General features: G+C 46.9%; 1 protein-coding gene across 3 annotated transcripts in view; it reads right to left on the bottom strand.

Moving 5' to 3' along the window:
- The window catches only part of LOC135907566 (telomere-associated protein RIF1-like), a 307,714-nt gene that overhangs the window by 72,128 nt on the left and 216,668 nt on the right, over window positions 1-18,918 (bottom strand). For all 3 annotated transcript variants that reach the window (XR_010566054.1, XM_065439245.1, XM_065439243.1), the window contains exons 23-25: window positions 18,621-18,836; window positions 15,517-15,596; window positions 6,370-6,607 (exon numbers count right to left, since the gene is read on the bottom strand). Coding sequence is in view for 2 of the 3 variants with exons in the window: in XM_065439245.1 (XP_065295317.1) it covers window positions 6,370-6,607; window positions 15,517-15,596; window positions 18,621-18,836 (534 nt within the window). In the remaining variant the exon portion in view is untranslated. The remainder of the gene's footprint in view (window positions 1-6,369; window positions 6,608-15,516; window positions 15,597-18,620; window positions 18,837-18,918) is intronic.

The following is an 18,918-nucleotide window of genomic DNA, read 5'->3' on the forward strand; positions in this document are numbered from 1 at the left end:
ACCACTTTCAGAAAGTGTCAAAGCATGTGTGAAGACTGGGCCGATTAGTCGCCACAAGGCATGCAGATCGTTCGCAGATGAACTGAAGGGGGGACACTACGATTCAAATAATGTTCATCCTCTTTTTCATCAATATTAATGAAACTTTCCAGTCTTATTAAGACTTTTGTGCTGATTTCAAGTATGTAATTAGTTTTGCTGTAGGTCAATTGGTTTCCACAATAATTAACACTTCTTTTTCTATTGTTTAAGGCCCACAATGGAAGATAAATGGCACAATACAAAATTATTTGTAAGGCATGTTTAGATAGCATAAAGACTAAAGAAAGATAGCAAACAATTTTTATCTGGCCTTTAATAGTTATTTTACAGGCCACTTAATACAAGCCCACAACATATGGCAACCACGTGGCAGAAACTATTGCAACATAATTCATTTCCATAGTGAAAAAAAGAATTAAGAAATTTGCTTGCTATACTGCATAGAGTATAGGCTCCGTTAGGCTCTGTTCTGAAAAAAAAAAAAAAGTTCTATCTGTTCATGGTGTTGAGATATCGAGGCCTGAATATTACATAGAGACCAAAATTTGTGTTTTGAGTAAAGCACAAAAAACAAACAGCATTAAATATGAGGGGACATGGCATCCAGAACAACTATTTTTGATACTGCTTTAAGCACATGAAACCTTCAGGATACATCCAACCTTGTGTGCTGCTTACAAATATGTAATTACACTTTCTTTGAGGTCAATAATAAAAAAAAAAGTAGTTACAATTTTTCTTGTGTTAAAAATTTGGGATGTGAGTTGCAAAAAATGTACTGCAACAACATAGTTAAAATGAAGCAGGTATGTTCCTGGATGTTGAAATACTGCGAGTTATTTCTTGGATGTTTGTATCTGTACTTTAGCCAAAGTTATGAAATTCTAAAGTTGCAGCTTTAAGGAAGAGAGTTCTTGATTTCTGCGGGATTTCAATATATGTAAGTGTTCGAAGACACTATGCCATAGTTTTTGTGCACTTTCTGACTCGCCTGCATTCAGGGAAGAAAAGAATGATGAGAATTGAATGAGTACAGGAACACAGTGCTGATCCCAAAATTTGTGACTTTAAAAACGCTTAAATTGAAGCCTCAAAGCCGGGAAAGAACAATTACAATATAATTAAGAACACAAAATTATTCAGCTTATGTAGACATTAGGCGCACGTATAGGCTCGTAACAATATCTGGAATGCACCAACACGAACCCGCATACGTGCGAGAGGCATGGGAATAGGCATTGGCACATCGCCTGTGGTCTCCAAAGTAAACCTATACGCGGGGATAGAGGGAAATGGTTAGCTTCAGCGCTGTTATTGCTGATGCTGTATGAGATTGCGAAATGCAGTGACCTATCTCTGGCGCTATCTTGTTGGCTTGTCTGAACCTTAGGATAACTGCCTCCCCTTTCTTGTCAAGTAGACACGGCTGGCACTTCGCTTTAAAAGGATTTAAAAGGATTTAAAAGCCGGCGCGGTGTCGTTGGAAAGGTGATATCTGGCGAGTCTGTCTCCGCAGACAGCGATGCAGCTGCCTCGTGGGTGGTTGAGAAGCTTCCGGGCATTTTCAATCGCTATGAAGCTGCCGACATTTATAATGCTGATGAGACGGCCCTGTTTTATCAAATGTTACCGAGCCACATGTTGTCACTAAAGGGAGAAGACTGCCGCGGTGGAAAGCAAAGTAAACTACGTGTGACGGTTTTGCTTCGCGCCAACACTGATGGCAGCGACAAGCGAATACCATTGGTTATTGGCCGCAATGCACAGCCCAGATGTTTTAAAGGAACAAGGCGGATGCCAGTAAAATATGTGGCAAACTCCAAAGCATGGATGTCGCGGGCAATTTTTTCCAACTGGCTGAAGGAGCTCAACCAAGATGTCAAGCGACAAGGCCGCAGCATTTGTTTGCTGCTTGATAACTGCTCTGCGCACCATGTGGAAGGCCTACAGCTTTCGAACGTCGAGCTGCAGTATTTGCCACCTAACTGCACTTCTCTCATACAACTCTTAGACAAAGGGGTTATCAACAGCTTTAAATGCTGTTACCGCCGTTGATTGATACAAAAGATGCTCCTGGACATCCGCCTTGAACGGCCGACGAAAGTGGATATCTACCAAGGAATCCAAATGCTTGCTGCGTCGTGGTAAGAGGTCGGATCACGAGTGATCGCGAATTGCTTCACCAAGGCTCAGGTAAATCAGGCCATTCAAGCTACAGTCCCTGAAGACTAACCTTCAAGCCCACCCGAGGTTGCAGAAGCATGGGATGAACTACGCATGAACGGTAGGGTGCTTGACGGTGTCGAACTATGCGACTTTTTGTTAGGGGACAACGGCACTGTGTCTACAGAAGAGATGACCGATGCAGCACTTGTGGAAACCGTTAAAGATAGCCTTGAAGGTGACGGTTCGTCAGAGCCTGATACGTTTTGTGCGGTGCCTACCGCGAAGGAACTGATGAACGCGATGGACGTTCTGCGCCGTTTCGTCGGCTCGGAGGACGATGAAACAGCCCTGGATGCCTTAGTTTTCTTGGAGCTCCGAGTAGTGGCTTCTATCGGGCAAAAACAGCAAGCGAAAATTACGCAATTTTTCTCTAGTAAATAAATTCGTTGAATGGCGAGTTCACTTCAATTGTTATCTGTCGCATTTTTATTTCATTTTGGCAAGATCCTTACCAGCCTCAACCCGAAACTGTGTGTAACGAAAACCTAGATATAAAGAAAAATTTTGAACTTTTTTCAATTTCGTTATATCCAGGTTTCACTGTAGTGACATATCAATGCTGGCACCGTCTCGTGCTGCCACTTCCTTCTGCATGTGTGTGCACCTTATGATGCAAAAAGCGGTTGATTTCAAATCACTGTAGACAAAAATTCACTTAAAAGCAGTTTCCTTCATTAATTTCTTAACCTTGTAACGAAGAAGAGCCAGTCAGTCAAGCGCATCATCAGCATTTACTCACAGGACTCGTTCTGGCTGCTCAGACGGTAAAAGATCGTAACACGTTTGACCTCCCCCATCTCAGAACATCACTAGTTCATCAATTTCAGAGAGCTAAAAGGACGTGATTCTGTTTAACAAAAATTGTATTCATAAAAAAAAAAAGAATCAGACCTTTACATGCTAGAACTGAGCTATAATCAGTGCTGACTAACTAATTTGGTGTTCCTTTCAATAAGAATGGACCATACTGTGTATCTTGATTTCTATATAACAAAGTTACTGATAGCTCGATCACACATTCTTGTTATGCAACGCTGGGAGACTCCCAAGCATGTGCAGCACTGCGTTTTCTTGCCCAAAATTTGTAAGCATTAAATTTCGTAAAAAAATTCTGATATTCAATATAACTAGGTTTCTTTTCTTTAGTTCGATTCAATAGTTGTTACCTACCTACCTACTACCTAGTACTTGCACATCCCTACTAGAAAGCTTACCCCACAATACACTGCAAATTTGTATAATACACTTGAAACTTGTTATAATGAAATGGGATATAAAGAAATAATGGATACAATGAAGTACATGAAATTCCCCTTGAAATCCCCATAGTGATCTAGGTATGTCAAATGCGATTTTAACGAAGTGACATTGTCCTACTGATGGACCTAAAGAACTACATTCATCTCAAAAACCAAAAAATACCCCGCTGTTGCGCGTCAAGTACATTGCTTTCCAGAGGGTTTGGTACTCGTTCACCGTGGCACTTAAAAACCCCCGTGTCGAATACGCTGTCGAGCAACGCCAGTCTTTCTCACCACTGCACGGAGCTGTGAACCTACGTACAAACAATGCCTCATGGTTGCACTTTTCCAGTGACCTCTCTTGCGCATGCCTGGCTGTGCAAGCTGCGCCGTCGCTATGCTGTGCTGCAACGCATGGCCATGCGAAAGATTAATCACTTTGTGCAGGCAGGCACAGCTGGGCATAACCTCCGAGATCTCCCCGGCGCAACCTCGGGGGTCATGCGCAAGCCTGCACGAGTCACACCACGCAGCGTGGCCATGCCTAGCTGCCAGCTAGGCACGACATCCGAGATCACATTTTCATCGGTGCAGTCTCGGAGGCTACGAGCCAGCCTAGCCATGCTGGCGTGGTTGAGTTCTGTTGCCTTCTAGATCACACAGTGGAGCGCTGTGTTGTCTGCCACATGCTGCTCAACTGCGACGAGCCAAGTGGAAAGCAGACGCGAAAGACCATCACAACAGAACAGGAAGTCACTATTAAAGGTTGTCACGTCAGGTGCCAAGGGGTCGTGTGTTGCACACGCCGACGATTCTTTTCTTGTTTTGTTCAAATTTCATCACATGTATTGCCGTGTAGCGGTTCAGCAGGCTGTAAAGCCAGTTTCTTATTTGCATGTTTACAATTGTGCACCCCATTGGGCATATATTGTAGTTAATAGCAATAATGGATATAATGGATATATCATGAAGTAATTTCAGCTTCTCCTTCAACCTCATTATAATGATATTTGAGTGCATCTTTAAAGGGGGCCGCGGCAATTGAAGTGGTCAAATTGTCAAAATTTTCTATTTCCTTTTTTTTTCTTGCGATCCACGGACCTTTATTTACCTCATAGTAAAATATTATAACAAAATATGTGGTAGAAATCGAGAAAGCAGCACTTTCGTAGAGTGCTGTCATAAAAAATTGCGAAAAAATCATGCTTCGAAAGGCCCCGTCGCACCGCGAATCACCGGGCTATCCATTGACGCAGCACCGCCATCTTGGTATCATCATAAAGAGGAGAGATCGGAGCTCAAGATAGCTAAAGTGACGCATTTCTCCACCGAAAAATAAACCAGCAAACGCAAGCGAAAATAAGGAAAACGTGGAATTGCGATTGGGCGTAGCAGTCACGTGGGGCACAGGGGGCACTCCTATTCGCTGTTGTAGATTTTAATTGCTGACGAACCTCTCTAGCGCGCATTTGCACAGCAGTGAGCTGTGCGTTCCTATCAATGTGATTGACGATCGTGGCAGCTTATGCACATTTTATGCGATGAGCCCCAAATAAATGAAGTTCCGAACGGCCCACGTGTATGGAAGACCACAAAAGGTGTAGAAAAGAGGGAGAAAACTATTCGTAGAAGCGGATGCCGCAGAGCTTGTTGACGAGGCACAACCGGTCCATGTCGGTGACTGGGAAAGCGCGCCCGCGTGCACTGCTGACGACGCGACCACAGAACACCTACATGATCGTGAGCGATAATGAAGGCACAACCGCGAGCGACGGTGAAGGCGCGTCCGCAAGTGATATGAAGGCGCGACCGCGAGCGATGGTGTCGTTATGTCCGCGTGTGGTCGTGACAGCAACGCGACATCGGCGGAGCAGAAGTTTTCGCGGTAGATATTCAACTGCAGATTTCAGCTCCAACTCCACTAATAACAAGGTTACACAACGAGAGACAAGAGCCGACGTTTTGAGTGCACTGTCACCTGACTCTGCATGACGGATGGATGCACGATGACCAAAAAAGGCAAGGTGCACGAAACTGCTGCAAGAACGCAAGAAACTTCAAAATGTACAGCAAATGTGTCCCCACAGGCAAAGGACTTCATCCCAGATGGGTTTTACGTGCTCAAAATAAAGATTTAAATGTTTACAACAAATGAAACTTCGAGCTCCGTTTTCTCAACTTTCATTTCTTGTGCAGTTGCTTTCAGTCATCCCCGTGGCATTTTACAACGAATGAAGACAAAAGCATTCTGTCTTTTGCACTTAGATCCTGAAACATTGATGAGTGCAATAAAGCTGTCCATTTCTAACTGCACCACATCAAAAAAAATTTTAATGTTTTTTTTTTTGCAAAAGTTGTTAGTAAGACAATATGCAGAGGAAAGCTGAAAAAATATTTTTCTGCTCATTTTGGCAATTAGAAAATAAACCAATAGCTTTATTGCACAGAATCAGCCTTTGTGAACATGCGGACGTGAGAATCTTGGTGAACTTAGGTGTAATTAACTAATTAATTAATTTGGGGATCACCATTAGAGGCTGTCAATTGTTTCAACTCGAAAACTATAATAGATAGCACAAAGCTAACTTCAGTTATGATATCAGCATAACAAATCACACCTGTATGCCAAATTTGGCCAATTTCTTCCCATAAATCCCATATTTCCATATTCCCATAAATAAAAAATCAACAACAACAAAACACGTATGTTCTTTATAAGAGTAAGCATCATAAGGAATGCCCTGAAAGTTTCTCCCGCTTGGAAGTTGAATTTCACGACGTTACCCCGTTGTGGCGGGAACTGTCAGCTCTCAGGACATCCACACGTCTATTAAAGAAATAAAATTTCAGGAGCCCTGACCTCTGCACTGGTGGAAGGCTCATCGTCCTTCTCCTCGGACTCCTGTGGAGTCTCGGACTCCTGTGGAGTCTCGGACTCCTGTGGAGTCTCGGACTCCTGTGGAGTCTCGGACTCCTGTGGAGTCTCGGACTCCTGTGGAGTCTCAGAATCCTGTGTAGTTTCGGAATCCTGTGGAGTCTCGGAATCCTGGCTGTCTAGGCCGCTCTGGGACAGGTTGCTGTACAAGGCTGGCAAGGACCTGTGCACAAGACAACGCACATGTTGCATGACCTAGGGCCCACCGAATGCCCCATCTGAGGGTGTTGGTGGGGCAGACAAGTGTACCGTCAATTTAAGCAACCAGGGTCCTTTGATCAGCCAATTATCGCCTCACTGCAAAACAAGCCCGATGCATACTATGCATACTATGCATACTATCACGGCTTCAAATTATAATAAACACTTTCACCTAAATGTGATGCACATGTATTGCATTATGTGGATACCCACTGCGGTTAGAAAAGAACCAGTTATTGCTCCATGAAGCTCTAACAGGATGACTCATAACTGCCCTGAGGGCTAAAATGCACAGGTCAGGAACTTGCAGTGAGGGAATCGCAACACTTTGACACGCAACCATCCACCCCTATTGCAAAACCCAGTATCCAGTGCCCAGTGCATGCTGGATTATGGGGCCCAGTGTCGCGCGCTGGATGCTGGAGCAGTGGGCAGTCGCTGCATAATGGGAGGAACTGGGTACCGGTGCGAAAAGTAGCTCTAGAGCGTGAAATGTGCGGTGCCTGGCATCCGTATATATGTTTTAAAATACAGAAAGCAACAGAGAGAATTTTAGTGCAATAAAAAAACGAGAAAGGAAGTAAAAAAAATAAAACGTTACAACCAGGATTCAATCATCTGACCTACAGATCCCAAGCCCGGTGCCTTACCACAACGCCAGGCAAACACATAGCAAAGTGGCAATAATTTGCCATGTCAAGGCCTATACTCCATTCTATACACAGCAATCAATAGTGTGGAAGCTACGCAACAAGTTCGATGAAGAAAAGTGATCACTGCACACATTTTGTCCACGCTTCGCTGCGCGCCGACAGCGTTCGCTCGTGCGAGCATGCACGGGAGGCTCCTCGCGATGGGCTGCAAATAAAAAACCCCAAAAGAACAACAAAGATAAAAATGATCCAAAACACATTAGCAGCCGTATACCACAGTGTGTTTGTTTCTAAGGATTAAAACTTGCTTCATTCAATGCTGAGCCTACATTAAGAAACAGTTGCACACAATTGCGGTCAAAAAACATAGAACCATACCCAAATGCGAGCGAAGCCACCAAGAGAAGTCTCTCTAGCCTCCACAGGGTTGACTGCTATGTATGGAACAGAGCATAGGCGCAGTTTTAGTTTCGCAGGCGCTTCTCGCACAGACATGGCAGATGTGCTCTCGCCCAGCAACTAAAACTTACGCCTGTATCAGAAAGAACAAGCTGTCATCCGTATTCAGTAGTATGCTTGAAAGTGCCACAACACTGATTTTTGTTTGCGATCGGTATTGTAACTACGAAAAAAGTCCTAAATGAACCACGAACCAAGGACGCTGTATGGGCTGTTACTGCTGATTTTGATAGCCATTTCTTGTTCTTCTTGCAAGGCATATGCAAAATTTTTCTTAGTTTAATGATGCATTTCAATCAATGCTTCTGTCTAGTCACACATCTTCATCAGAGAAGCGTAGGCTAGTGCTGGAAGCCTTCAGCGATAGCCAATGCACATATGTTTATGTGTCACATCGGCGCTTATTGCTTCTTGTGTTGACACCATAGCCACAAAAAATAGTTTAAGAATACCAATGCGAAAGCTGAAATATGGAGCAATTTATCCTTGTTAGATTTGTTGACTCCTAAGCCCAGATGGGCTGGTAGTGTGTAGACGGACTCACTAGATACACTAGGCCTAAGCTTCGGTGGAAGGGACCGATCTGGGCGCTGGTACATGGCGAATGCAAAAATGTGTGTATTTGAGCCTCAGAACCTTTTATCTATTATGTTTTAGTACACTGGGCAAGTGGAAGTGCACCAATTACCTAAGCCTTGTTATCAGTGCGATAATATTTCTACGGAACAGTATTTGCGATCACAAAGAGACGAGCAGTGTGAAGACGACGACGATTAGAGGCTAGCGCGGGCTGTTGCCTCTTGGCCAAGTGTGACATATTTCCTTGTAAATATACTTGTATATAGCTTGTCGTCTGCGTCTTCCTACGTAACATATCTGGAGGAGATGGACATACCCTGTACCTTGTCACGGAGCTGTGCAGTGGACGGTATGCCGAACCTTCCTTTATGGCTCCCGGCGACGACAACTCGACTCCGCCGGCTCCGACACCTACTGCCACTTCGACAACCTACATCATTCTCCCCGCTCCCTGTGATCCTGGCCTATTCTCGGGCAAAGATGGGGAAGACGTCGAGGACTGGATCAGCCTGTACTAAGACGTCAGCCGCAATAACCGGTGGGACCCTACTATCATGCTCGCCAAGGTAGTCTTTTACACTGGTAGCACACCTCAAGTTTGGTTTCAGATGCACGAAGATGAGCTCACCAGTTGGGATTCGCTTAAGCAAAAGCTCCAAGACTTGTTCGGCAACCCCTACGGTCACCAACTTGCCGCGCAGAAGGCGCTTTCCGGCCGTATGCAGACGTCAACAGAGCCCTATGTCACGTACATTCAGGACGTCTTGGCTCTGTGCCGCAAAGTTGACGTACACATGACTGAGTCAGACAAGGTTTCCCACATCCTCAAAGGAATTGCCGATGATGCCTTCAACTTGCTTGATTTCAACAACGTGGTGACGGTGAGTGCAGTTATAAAAGAGCGCCGCCGCCTGGAACTCGCTAAAAGCCGACCTATCCACCAGCAGTTTGCCCGTCTGCCCAACACCCCAGTGACATCTTAATGTGCCGACGCTCCTCGTTCCAACAACAGTTGCAATGTTACCAGGATCGTCCGGCGTGAGATCGAGGCCGCTTATCTGGCTGCCTTCGACTCCAGCCCCACCAATGCGCCTGCAGTCACGGTTTCCCTAATCCAGGCAGTTGTCCGCAGGAGTTTGAAAACATGGGTCTTCACATCATCTGCTCGGCCCATCGCCCTGATACTCACCCGGCTTCTTTGATTCCACCCCGCCCAGCATCTTCTTACCCACCGCGCATTCGCAACCCATCTGAATGACGCACTACTGACGACAAGCCCATTTGTTTTCACTGCCATCGAATCGGGCACATTTCTCGGCACTGTCGCAGTCGCTGGAGTTCCCCGACCTGGTCTACTTAAACTGCCTACTCTCGCCCGCCAGGTGGCCCTTCTCATCCCTATGCTGCACGCTCCGATAATGCCGCCACTGATACTCCTGCGCCGAACCGCCCCTGTTCTTGTTCGCCTTCGCCCCAACGACGCCAATCTCGCTCTCTCCAGCCCCGTCGCTCCTATTCGCCGACTCCCTTCGACTCCCTCCCTTCGACTCCCAGCCGGAAAACTAGACCATGCGGCGCCTCAAGGTGATGCTGCATTGCTGCCTATGCTGCCAAATCCTCTACTGACTTGCCCACTCATTTGAATCTTCTTGACGTGCAAGTCAGTGGTGTTTCTGTGTCTGCTCTTACAGACACTGGGGCGCATTTGTCGGTAATGAGCGCTGACCTTCGTAACCGGCTGAAGAAAATAATCACGCCCACCACGACGCCTGTTGTCCGTGTCGCCGATGGCGGAACAGCCCCCGCAATTGGTATGTGTGCCGCCCACGTCTCCTTCGCCGATCGCTCCACTATCGCGCTATATTTACAGTCATCGCCCACTGTCCCCACGACATCATCCTCGGCTTAGACTTCCTCTAATCACATTCTGCTCTCATCAATTGTTACGCCAGTACTCACCTCCTTTACCTGCCTGTTCTGGATCCCACTAAACTACACCCCAGTCGCCTCGGTTCCGTCGACTTCGTTCGCTTGCCACCTTCGGCACTGACTTATGTTGACTTAGTGTCATTCCCCACAGTCCCCGACGGTTTCTACATCACGACTCCTATGCAAGACGTCTTCCTTACACACGGGATCACCGTACCTCATACAGTTTTATCTATTACAGCGAATTGCGTCTGCCTGCCAGTGGTTTCTGCCCGACGGTTTCTACATCGCGGTTCCTATGCAAGACGTCCTCCTTACACACAGGATCACCGTACCTCATACAGTTTCATCTATTACGGCGAACTGCGTCTGCCTGCCAGTGGTCAATTTTGGCTTGATGACACAAATGCTGCCACGCAGGAGGTCTCTGGCCCAGCTTTGCTCATTCGAGGATCACTCAGTAGCATCTATTGCAGTAGACAACAATTCAGCCGATCCTCCTCTGCCATGGCAGTCAGCAACTCGTACCATCGCCAACTTACAGAAAATTATTGTGCCCAACATGCCGTTTGAGCACGCTCGTGAGCTCTACCGCATTCCGTTTTTTTACCACTATATTTTTTACTTTAACGATCGTCTTTTGGCCCAAACTACAGCTGCTAAACATCGCATTAATACCGGCGATGCCTCTCCTATTCATCGCCGCCCGTATCGAGTGTCACCAGCTGAGTGTCAAGTTATTCACGCAGAAGTTCGCAAAATGCTTGCCAAGAACATTAGTGAACCGTCATGTAGTCCATGGGCATCACCTGTTGTACAGGTAAAGAAGAATGGTGGCTCATGGCAGTTTTGCGTGGATTATCGGCACCTTAACAGGGTTACCAAAAAGGACGTGTATCCCCTACCTCGGATTGATGACGCCCTTGACTGCCTCCACGGTGCTTGCCATTTCTTCTCTATTGACCTTCACTCCGGCTACTGGCAGATTGCTGTGGACGATCTCGACCACGAGAAGACTGCTTTTGTAACACCCGGCATTCTTTATCAATTCAAAGTGATGCCATTCGGTCTATGTAACGCTCCTGCCACTTTTGAAAGCATGATGGACTTCCTTCTTCACGGTTTCAAATGGTCCACGTGCTTGTGCTACTTGGACGACGTTACAGTATTCTTCCAAACGTTCGCTGCGCACCTCGAGCGTCTCTCAGCAGTCCTGGACGTTTTTTGTCGAGCCGGTCTGCAACTCAACGCATCGAAGTGCCAATTCGGCCATCGCCAGATTACCGTCCTTGGACATCTCGTTGACGCGAACTGAGTGCAACCAGACCCAGGCAAGATCCATGCTGTTGCGCACTTCCCTGTTCCGAAGTGTGTCAAGGATGTGCGCAGCTTCATCGGCCTTTGTTCGTACTTCCGCTGTTTCGTGAGAAATTTCGCCGCCATAGCACGACCACTAACCGAGCTTTTGAAAAAAAGACGCCCCTTTCCAGTGGGGCGATAACGAGGCCTCTGCATTCGCGCATCAAATCGACCTTCTCACAACGCCTCCCGTTCTGGCCCATTTCGATCCTTCTGTGTCTACCGAAGTCCGTACGGATGCCAGCGGTCACGGAATTCGCGCAGTACTGGCACAACGCCAGCGCGGCCAAGACCGTGTTATCGCTTACGCCAGCGGGCTCCTCTCACCCACGGAGCGTAACTATTCCATCACTGAGCGTGAGTGTCTGGCCCTAGTTTGGGTGGTTGAGGAATTCCGCCCATACTAATATGGCCGACCCTTTTCCATTGACACAGACTATAAAGCGCTTTGCTGGTTATGCTCACTCAAAGATCCTACAGGAAGACTTGGTCCCTGGGCCTTACGCCTCCAAGAATATTCTTATTCTGTCATCTACAAATCTGGCCGACTACACAAGGACGCTGACTGCCTGTCTCGCTACCTGGTCGACGAGCCTGACGACCCCAACAGAAGTACCGCTAACGGCATTTTCTCTGTGTCTCGCCGATGAGCAGTACCAAGACCTATCGTTGCGAGCACTCATCGAGCGTCTGCGCTCTACACCTACCGACGCATCCGTTCGCCGATATGTCCTCCAGGGCGGCATTCTGTACCAAAAGAACTTCCTCCCCGACAGCTCTGATCTTCTTGTCGTGCCAAAACATCTACGACAGACTGCGCTCTTTGAGATGCACGACGCACCCACTGCAGGACATCTTGGGGTAACCCGCACGTACGACCGCGTCCGCCGCTGCTTCTATTGGCCTGGTCTCGCTCGCTCCGTTCGACGCTATGTTGCTGCCTGTGATACCTGCCAGCGTCGGAAAACACCTCAGGTGCTACCTGCCAGTCATCTCCAGCCGATCACCGTCCCTGTGGAACCGTTCGTTCGTGTTGGATTAGACCTCAGTACCTTTCCCACGTCATCCTCTGGGAACAAATGGATAGCCGTTGCAACTGATTATGCCACCCGATACGCTATCACGCGGGCTCTCCCTACCAGTTGCGCCACTGACGTCGCGGACTTTCTCTTGCGTGACATTATCTTGCTTCATGGCGCCCCGCGACAGCTGCTTACTGATTGTGGTCGTAATTTCCTCTCGAAAGTTATCGCCAACATTGTGCGTTTCTGTTCCATTCAACACAAGCCGACTACCTCATATCATCCTCAACCAATGGCCTGACAGAGTGGTTAAACCATACTCTTACCGGTGTGCTGTCCAAGTGCATTTCCAAGGACCACCACGACTGGGACATTACCCTTCGTTACGTCACATTTGCGTATAATTCTTCTCACCACGACACCGCCAGATTTTCTCCATTTTATCTACTGTACGGTCGCGAACCGACCTTGCCCCTTGACAAAGCACTTCCTACTGCTGCGATCTCAACAAAAGAGTATGCGCGCGAAGCCATTGCCCTAGCTGACCATACACGCCAGCTTGCCCGTACTCGACTGATGGCCTCGCAAATCACTCAGCAGTGTCAGTACAACGCCCGCCACCGTGACGCACAGTTTTCGCCTAGTGCGTTCGTGCTCCTGTTGTCACACTCTCGTCACGTCGGACTTTCAGACAAGCTACTTTAGCGATAAACAGGGCCCTACCACGTGCTGCACCAGGCGACGCCTGTGACGTACGAAATTGCTCATGTAAGCTCAACCTCGTCTTCTACTCTGGCATCTAGTGATGTCGTACATGTTAGTAGGCTCAAGGCCTACTACACTGCTTCCGAGTCTGGCCTTTAGTCGCTCCGGGACGGGGCTTGTGCCGCCGGGGGTAGTGCTACGGAACAGTATTTGCGATCACGAAGAGGCGAGCAGTGTGAAGACGACAACGGCGATTAGAGGCTAGCGCAGGCTGTTGCTTACGGCATATTTCCTTGTAAATATACTTGTATACAGCATGTCGTCTGAGTCTTCCTGCGTAACATATCAATCAGCGGTAGGCTTCAAACTGGGGGATCCTCTAAAGTAAGTGAGTGAGTGAGTGCGAACTTTATTAAGGTCCTGAGGAGAAAGAATTCAATCAATCCGGCGGCTCCACCCAGGTTGGGGCCTGTAGACAGAGTCCTTCGGCGACAGCTCGGGCCCTCTGGACAGCCTTGAGCTGAGCGATGAGCTTTGTGCTTGTGAGCGCTGAGTCCCTGGAGGACTGGTCAGGAAAGTCCGTGCCCACGTTGGCAGGGCACAGCCAGAGCATGTGTTCGAAGTTGTTGCATTCGTGGCCGCAGTGTGGGCATTCAGTAGAAAGGTCTGGATTGATCCTGCTTAGTGTCGTTGGTGTAATGTATGTTCTAGTCTGCAACTGTCTGTAAGTGATGGTGAGTGCTTTTTTGAGCTTTGGGTTAGGAGGAGCAAAAATTCTTCGTCCTAACCTATAACTTGAAGCAATTTCGTGGTATGGCAGGAGCAGGTTTTTCTTGTTTAGGTCCCTCCAGGCTGGGTCGAAGTGAGGGAGCGGACTGCAGAAGCGGAATGCGAGTTCTCGCACCAGTTGGTGTTCTTGCTCGTTCGGATCACAGTCAGGACATCCGGGAACGTTGGCCATGTGGGCTGGGAACCATGTGATGTGTGGGGACATGATGTTGTAATCTCCCATTTCTTGGAAGAAGATTTTGTTGACAATTGTAGCAGGGTTTCTTGACTTCTGGGTTTCGTCTCGACTTGACAACACAGCGACAACGGCGACAACTCGCACACATCAGTTACGTACAAACTACTAAAGAACAAGGCGTCCTCTGCGTTTGTGTGGTTTCATTCAGGAATGTAGCTATTCGCCCAGTCAAAAGGAAAATGCAAAAAACGAAAGTGATCTTCAGTGTCAAACATGCATGCATAAGCAGAGCAGCTCACACAACTTTATTCCAAGCTGCGACACGAAATAGACTTTTATGACCCCAACATATATGTAGCATTATTTAGGACAAGAGGCTAATATCTAGTGAAGAAATTGTATAAGGCATTTAATATTCAGCAGTGCCTGTACTCCTTGCATAATGGAACCGGTGTGGCACAAACGCAACCAACGCAGTTTCCAGTGCAAGCCAGCAAACTGCAGCGAGAACCAGCGCGTGTGCATCACCCGCCAGTGCGCCCAAGTGTCATGGCAGTGAGACCAGTGTACCACTCAGTGTGACCCAGCACTTCTCACTGGGGTCCCAGCGACTCCCAGCGAGTGCCAGCATCCCCTGTGTGATCCAGTGTCAAAAAACACGCTGGTTTCATACTGGAAGGCACTGGAAAACGCTGGTTTTTGCAATAGAGATGCTCTATCCATATTGAGGACACTGACAATAATTTCATCTTCCCAGCATAATTGGTGGTGTGTAGTGCTGTAGCAAACCTATGAATATTTTCCAGCAACCACTACTGAACCACACTAAGATGCACGAAGAGTGCAAGTCAATTGCCAAGTTTTCCACGAATGAGCACACGTGGCTCCAACTAGCCTCGATAAACGTTATTTAAATTCTGTGGTTCTATGTGCCAGAACTGCAATCTGATCATGAGGCTCGCCATAATGAAGAACTCTGAATTAATTTTGGACACCTGGGGCTCTTTAACGTGCACCTAAATCGAAGTACACGAGTATTCTTGCACTTATGTTCCATTGAAACACAGCTGACATGGCCAGGGTGACCCCTTTGGGGATTGAAATTGTGCTTCAGAACACTATCCAAGAACCGCTTATCTGTCCACCGTTCTTGACACAAGAGAAACTGCATGCTCGGGGTCAACGTGCATCCATTTACCTCCGTTCTTTACGGACTTCCTTCTGATGCTCAGTCAGCACTTGTTTCTTTTTGACCGGAGAGACGACCTGTACAAATTCCTACAAGAAATGATTTGCCATTAATTACACAATCACACAGGCTAGTGCAATATCCAATATGTCAAGTACACACCACATAAAAATAAAGACAAAGAAAAATCATTACAAAGGGGAAAAAAAATCATGATTTAATCGAGCACTGACCATAAACATTCACCAGGCAAGACTGGTGTCCACATAAGGAGAAAACTATTTCAGCTCTATCAACAGTGAACTATCCTTCGAATACAATGCCAAAAACGTGAAGAAGCTCGATGAGCCAGAAAGGAGACAAAAACGAAAGACGGCGCTGCCTCGGAGTTGCCGCACCAGCTCGCCATGGTGTCGTGAATGATCTGCTCCGGCTAAGTTAATCTTTTACCGGTTAATGAAAATGGACCAGCACATTGCATTCTAAAAGATCCAAAGACTGAACACAGCAAGTTTAAACAACTTTTATATGGAGCCACAATGGCTCAAATATGAGAATATACTTTGTAATCCATAATGTCACTTACATACCGGCGCTCAGATTTCAGCAGGAAATTCAAAATATGGAACACTTTGACCTTCATTTTCCTATCCAATAATCAACCTATTATGGTGAAGTTAACCAGCATATCCTTTTCAAAGAATGCTTTATTAGTCCAAACTGACTTAGTATGGCTCTTTATGGTCCCTTTAAACTAGACGGCTCACTTTTGCCCTATCTACACGTTACATAAACCACACACTGGTGAAATGTGGGTAGTCTTTCACTGTCATCATCAAGTTTCCCACACACTTCCCCACTTACCCCTCCTGTGCCACAGAGCAACAATGAGTACAGTGGTGGAACAGCCGTTTCACCTTTCGGCGGAAGTGTTGGCACAGGCAAAAAGCCGATTTGGCGCAGCAGCAAGCACTTTTGGCGAGGGTCAAATGCATGTATGCTTATCATATACCACGACAATTTGTATATATATTGTGGAGATGGGTTGCGCGAGGCTTATCTTGCGAACGAGGTTACGAAAGGACGCGACGCTCCTTCGCACCACAATGCATAAAGGTCGCTGTGGCCGGGTTCAGCGACTCCGCCGAAACGGCGCGGAGAAGGCTCAAGAGAAAGATTGTCAACAAATGCTGGTTTATTAACCGAGGATGCAACACAGTGCGACAGCCACAGCTTGTGGGCAAAGGCTCACCGCAAGACCAATCGAGTATGCACGCCTCCACTGAACATGACTTAGTGCAATACACTTGTGCCATGCCATGCACGTTAGGGAGCTTTTGAACAAAAAAATAGCATCAGCGTCACTGTGCATGCACGAGACGTAAAGAGCGTTTTGCGCTTGCATCAGCAACGCTATTTCGCCGACTTAGTGCAGCAATTCAAACTTGAGTTTTGTGCCAACGAATGTGGGGGCACCCACCAAAGTGGAGGCTCTCGCTGTGTACCACATTCGACCGCAGTCCTCATAAATCTGCACCCATCAAAACCAATCAACGGCATATAAGGTTCTCGTTTTCTCTCATTTGATTCACTAAAGGATGGCACAATGTAGAAGTTGTGCAAACAAATTTTATTTTTGAACCTTTGAGATTTGCACATTGAAAGCGTTCTTGCATCTCTCCCTCATCAATATGCGGCCGCCGCAGCTGCAAGCGAAGCCGCGATTTCGAGCTTAGTAGTGAAACACCAGAACTATAGTAAAGTATACCCCGACGGGTCACAAGCTTCGGGGTGCACCAACAGCTGAGTCGCATGTACGAAATGACATTGCGAAAATCAGTCGCAAGGTATGGTCATGGGAAATAAGTTCAAGAATACATACAAAATGTAAACATGACTGCAGAATGCAGTAAGGCCAGCGACGAATACCTGCACGGTTTTTCTATTTTCTTTCTCAATGGCCCCCATGTGATCACGCTTTGTTAATTTTGGCACCATGTGCATAATGCCAAAATTAACAACCTGGCCCATATATATGCGAACAGTAAAACTGGTGGTACAATTATTAATCATTATCTATTCACTAACTCAGATATGCAGAAGCCGACACATGCTCACTAATACCGTTCTCAACTACGCACCACATGCAATTATAATCACAGCGGCTCTTACAAAACCCATAAACCCATAAACATTGAAAAAGTTAACCTTTAATCCTAAAATGTGATATCCTCCTTCGGCAAACTCCGCGGCGCTACTCGGGTTCGATGAACACCAAAATAAAAAGCGCCAGCAAGATGGCGCAGCAGCACTACATTGTATGTCTGTCAGAGAAAAATGCGGGAATGATTAACCGCATGACTCCAACAAGCCTCTATGATGATGATGACAGCATGCTGTTGGATTTGATTTCAGTTTCTATATATGCAAAGCATCGACAGAAGGAGCATTTCTCTCGTATGCTTGCTTTGGCACAGGCTTGGCACAATTTCCCGCTAAGATGCCGTTTTCACGCAGGATGGTGCAAAGGCACCCTCTCAGCACAGTTCGGCCACAATCGGCACAGCTTCTCCACCACTTTGACTGGCCAAAGTTTGCTAACTGCCCCCCCATACCAAGTAAAAAGAGAGGGGATGGGGAATTACTTGAAAACTTTGAGCATACACCACCGATACTGCTGCTCACACAGTAATTTATCAGCTTAGGCATACAAGGTGGCCTTTATTGGTTGGGGCGTGCAGCGTTCGGTAATCAAAATTTTTACAGAAATCTGCTTGCTCTCAGAGAATCACCTTGGCAAATAAACGCTTTGTTACTGGCCACAAAGCAAATTAAACTCTTTCACACCTTAATGTCTGCATGGACAATATGTAACAACGCATGATTATGTCATTAAAGCCACTTGAATAGTTTTTTAACAAAACAAATTGCTTCTTTGATATTTGCACCATGCTCTAAACAAGCTGCATGTACAGACACTCAAGCATCAATCAGTTTAGTTCACATTATGAGGAACAGCATTTGAGCATCAGGGTGGATGGAATAAATGTTGGGCTGCTTTACCCATCAACTAGTGTACGGACCCACAGCTGTAAAGCAAGCTCGCAACATACATCAGCTCGGAAGTCATAGAGGGAGCGCCTCTTGCGAGGAGACTGCGTGGCCCTCTGGGGTGTCCGAAGCCGCACAACTGTGGGCCGTGTCGTTGAACCAGGACTGCCAGACGGAGGAGTCCAGCGGTTCTTGGACGAGACTAGTGGGCTGAATGAAAGGGCTTCTTTCTTTTGTTGCGGTGTTGTGGGAAGACAAGCATCTGGCACCAGGGAATCCTGTAATAACAGGGCACATTAGTGCATTGCTCTAGAGCATTGGTCTCTAGAAGATGCTTGTTTGGCAATGTATGCAACACCG

Source organism: Dermacentor albipictus, chromosome 1, assembly GCF_038994185.2.
Source record: "Dermacentor albipictus isolate Rhodes 1998 colony chromosome 1, USDA_Dalb.pri_finalv2, whole genome shotgun sequence".
Classification (NCBI taxonomy): Eukaryota; Metazoa; Arthropoda; class Arachnida; order Ixodida; family Ixodidae; genus Dermacentor; species Dermacentor albipictus.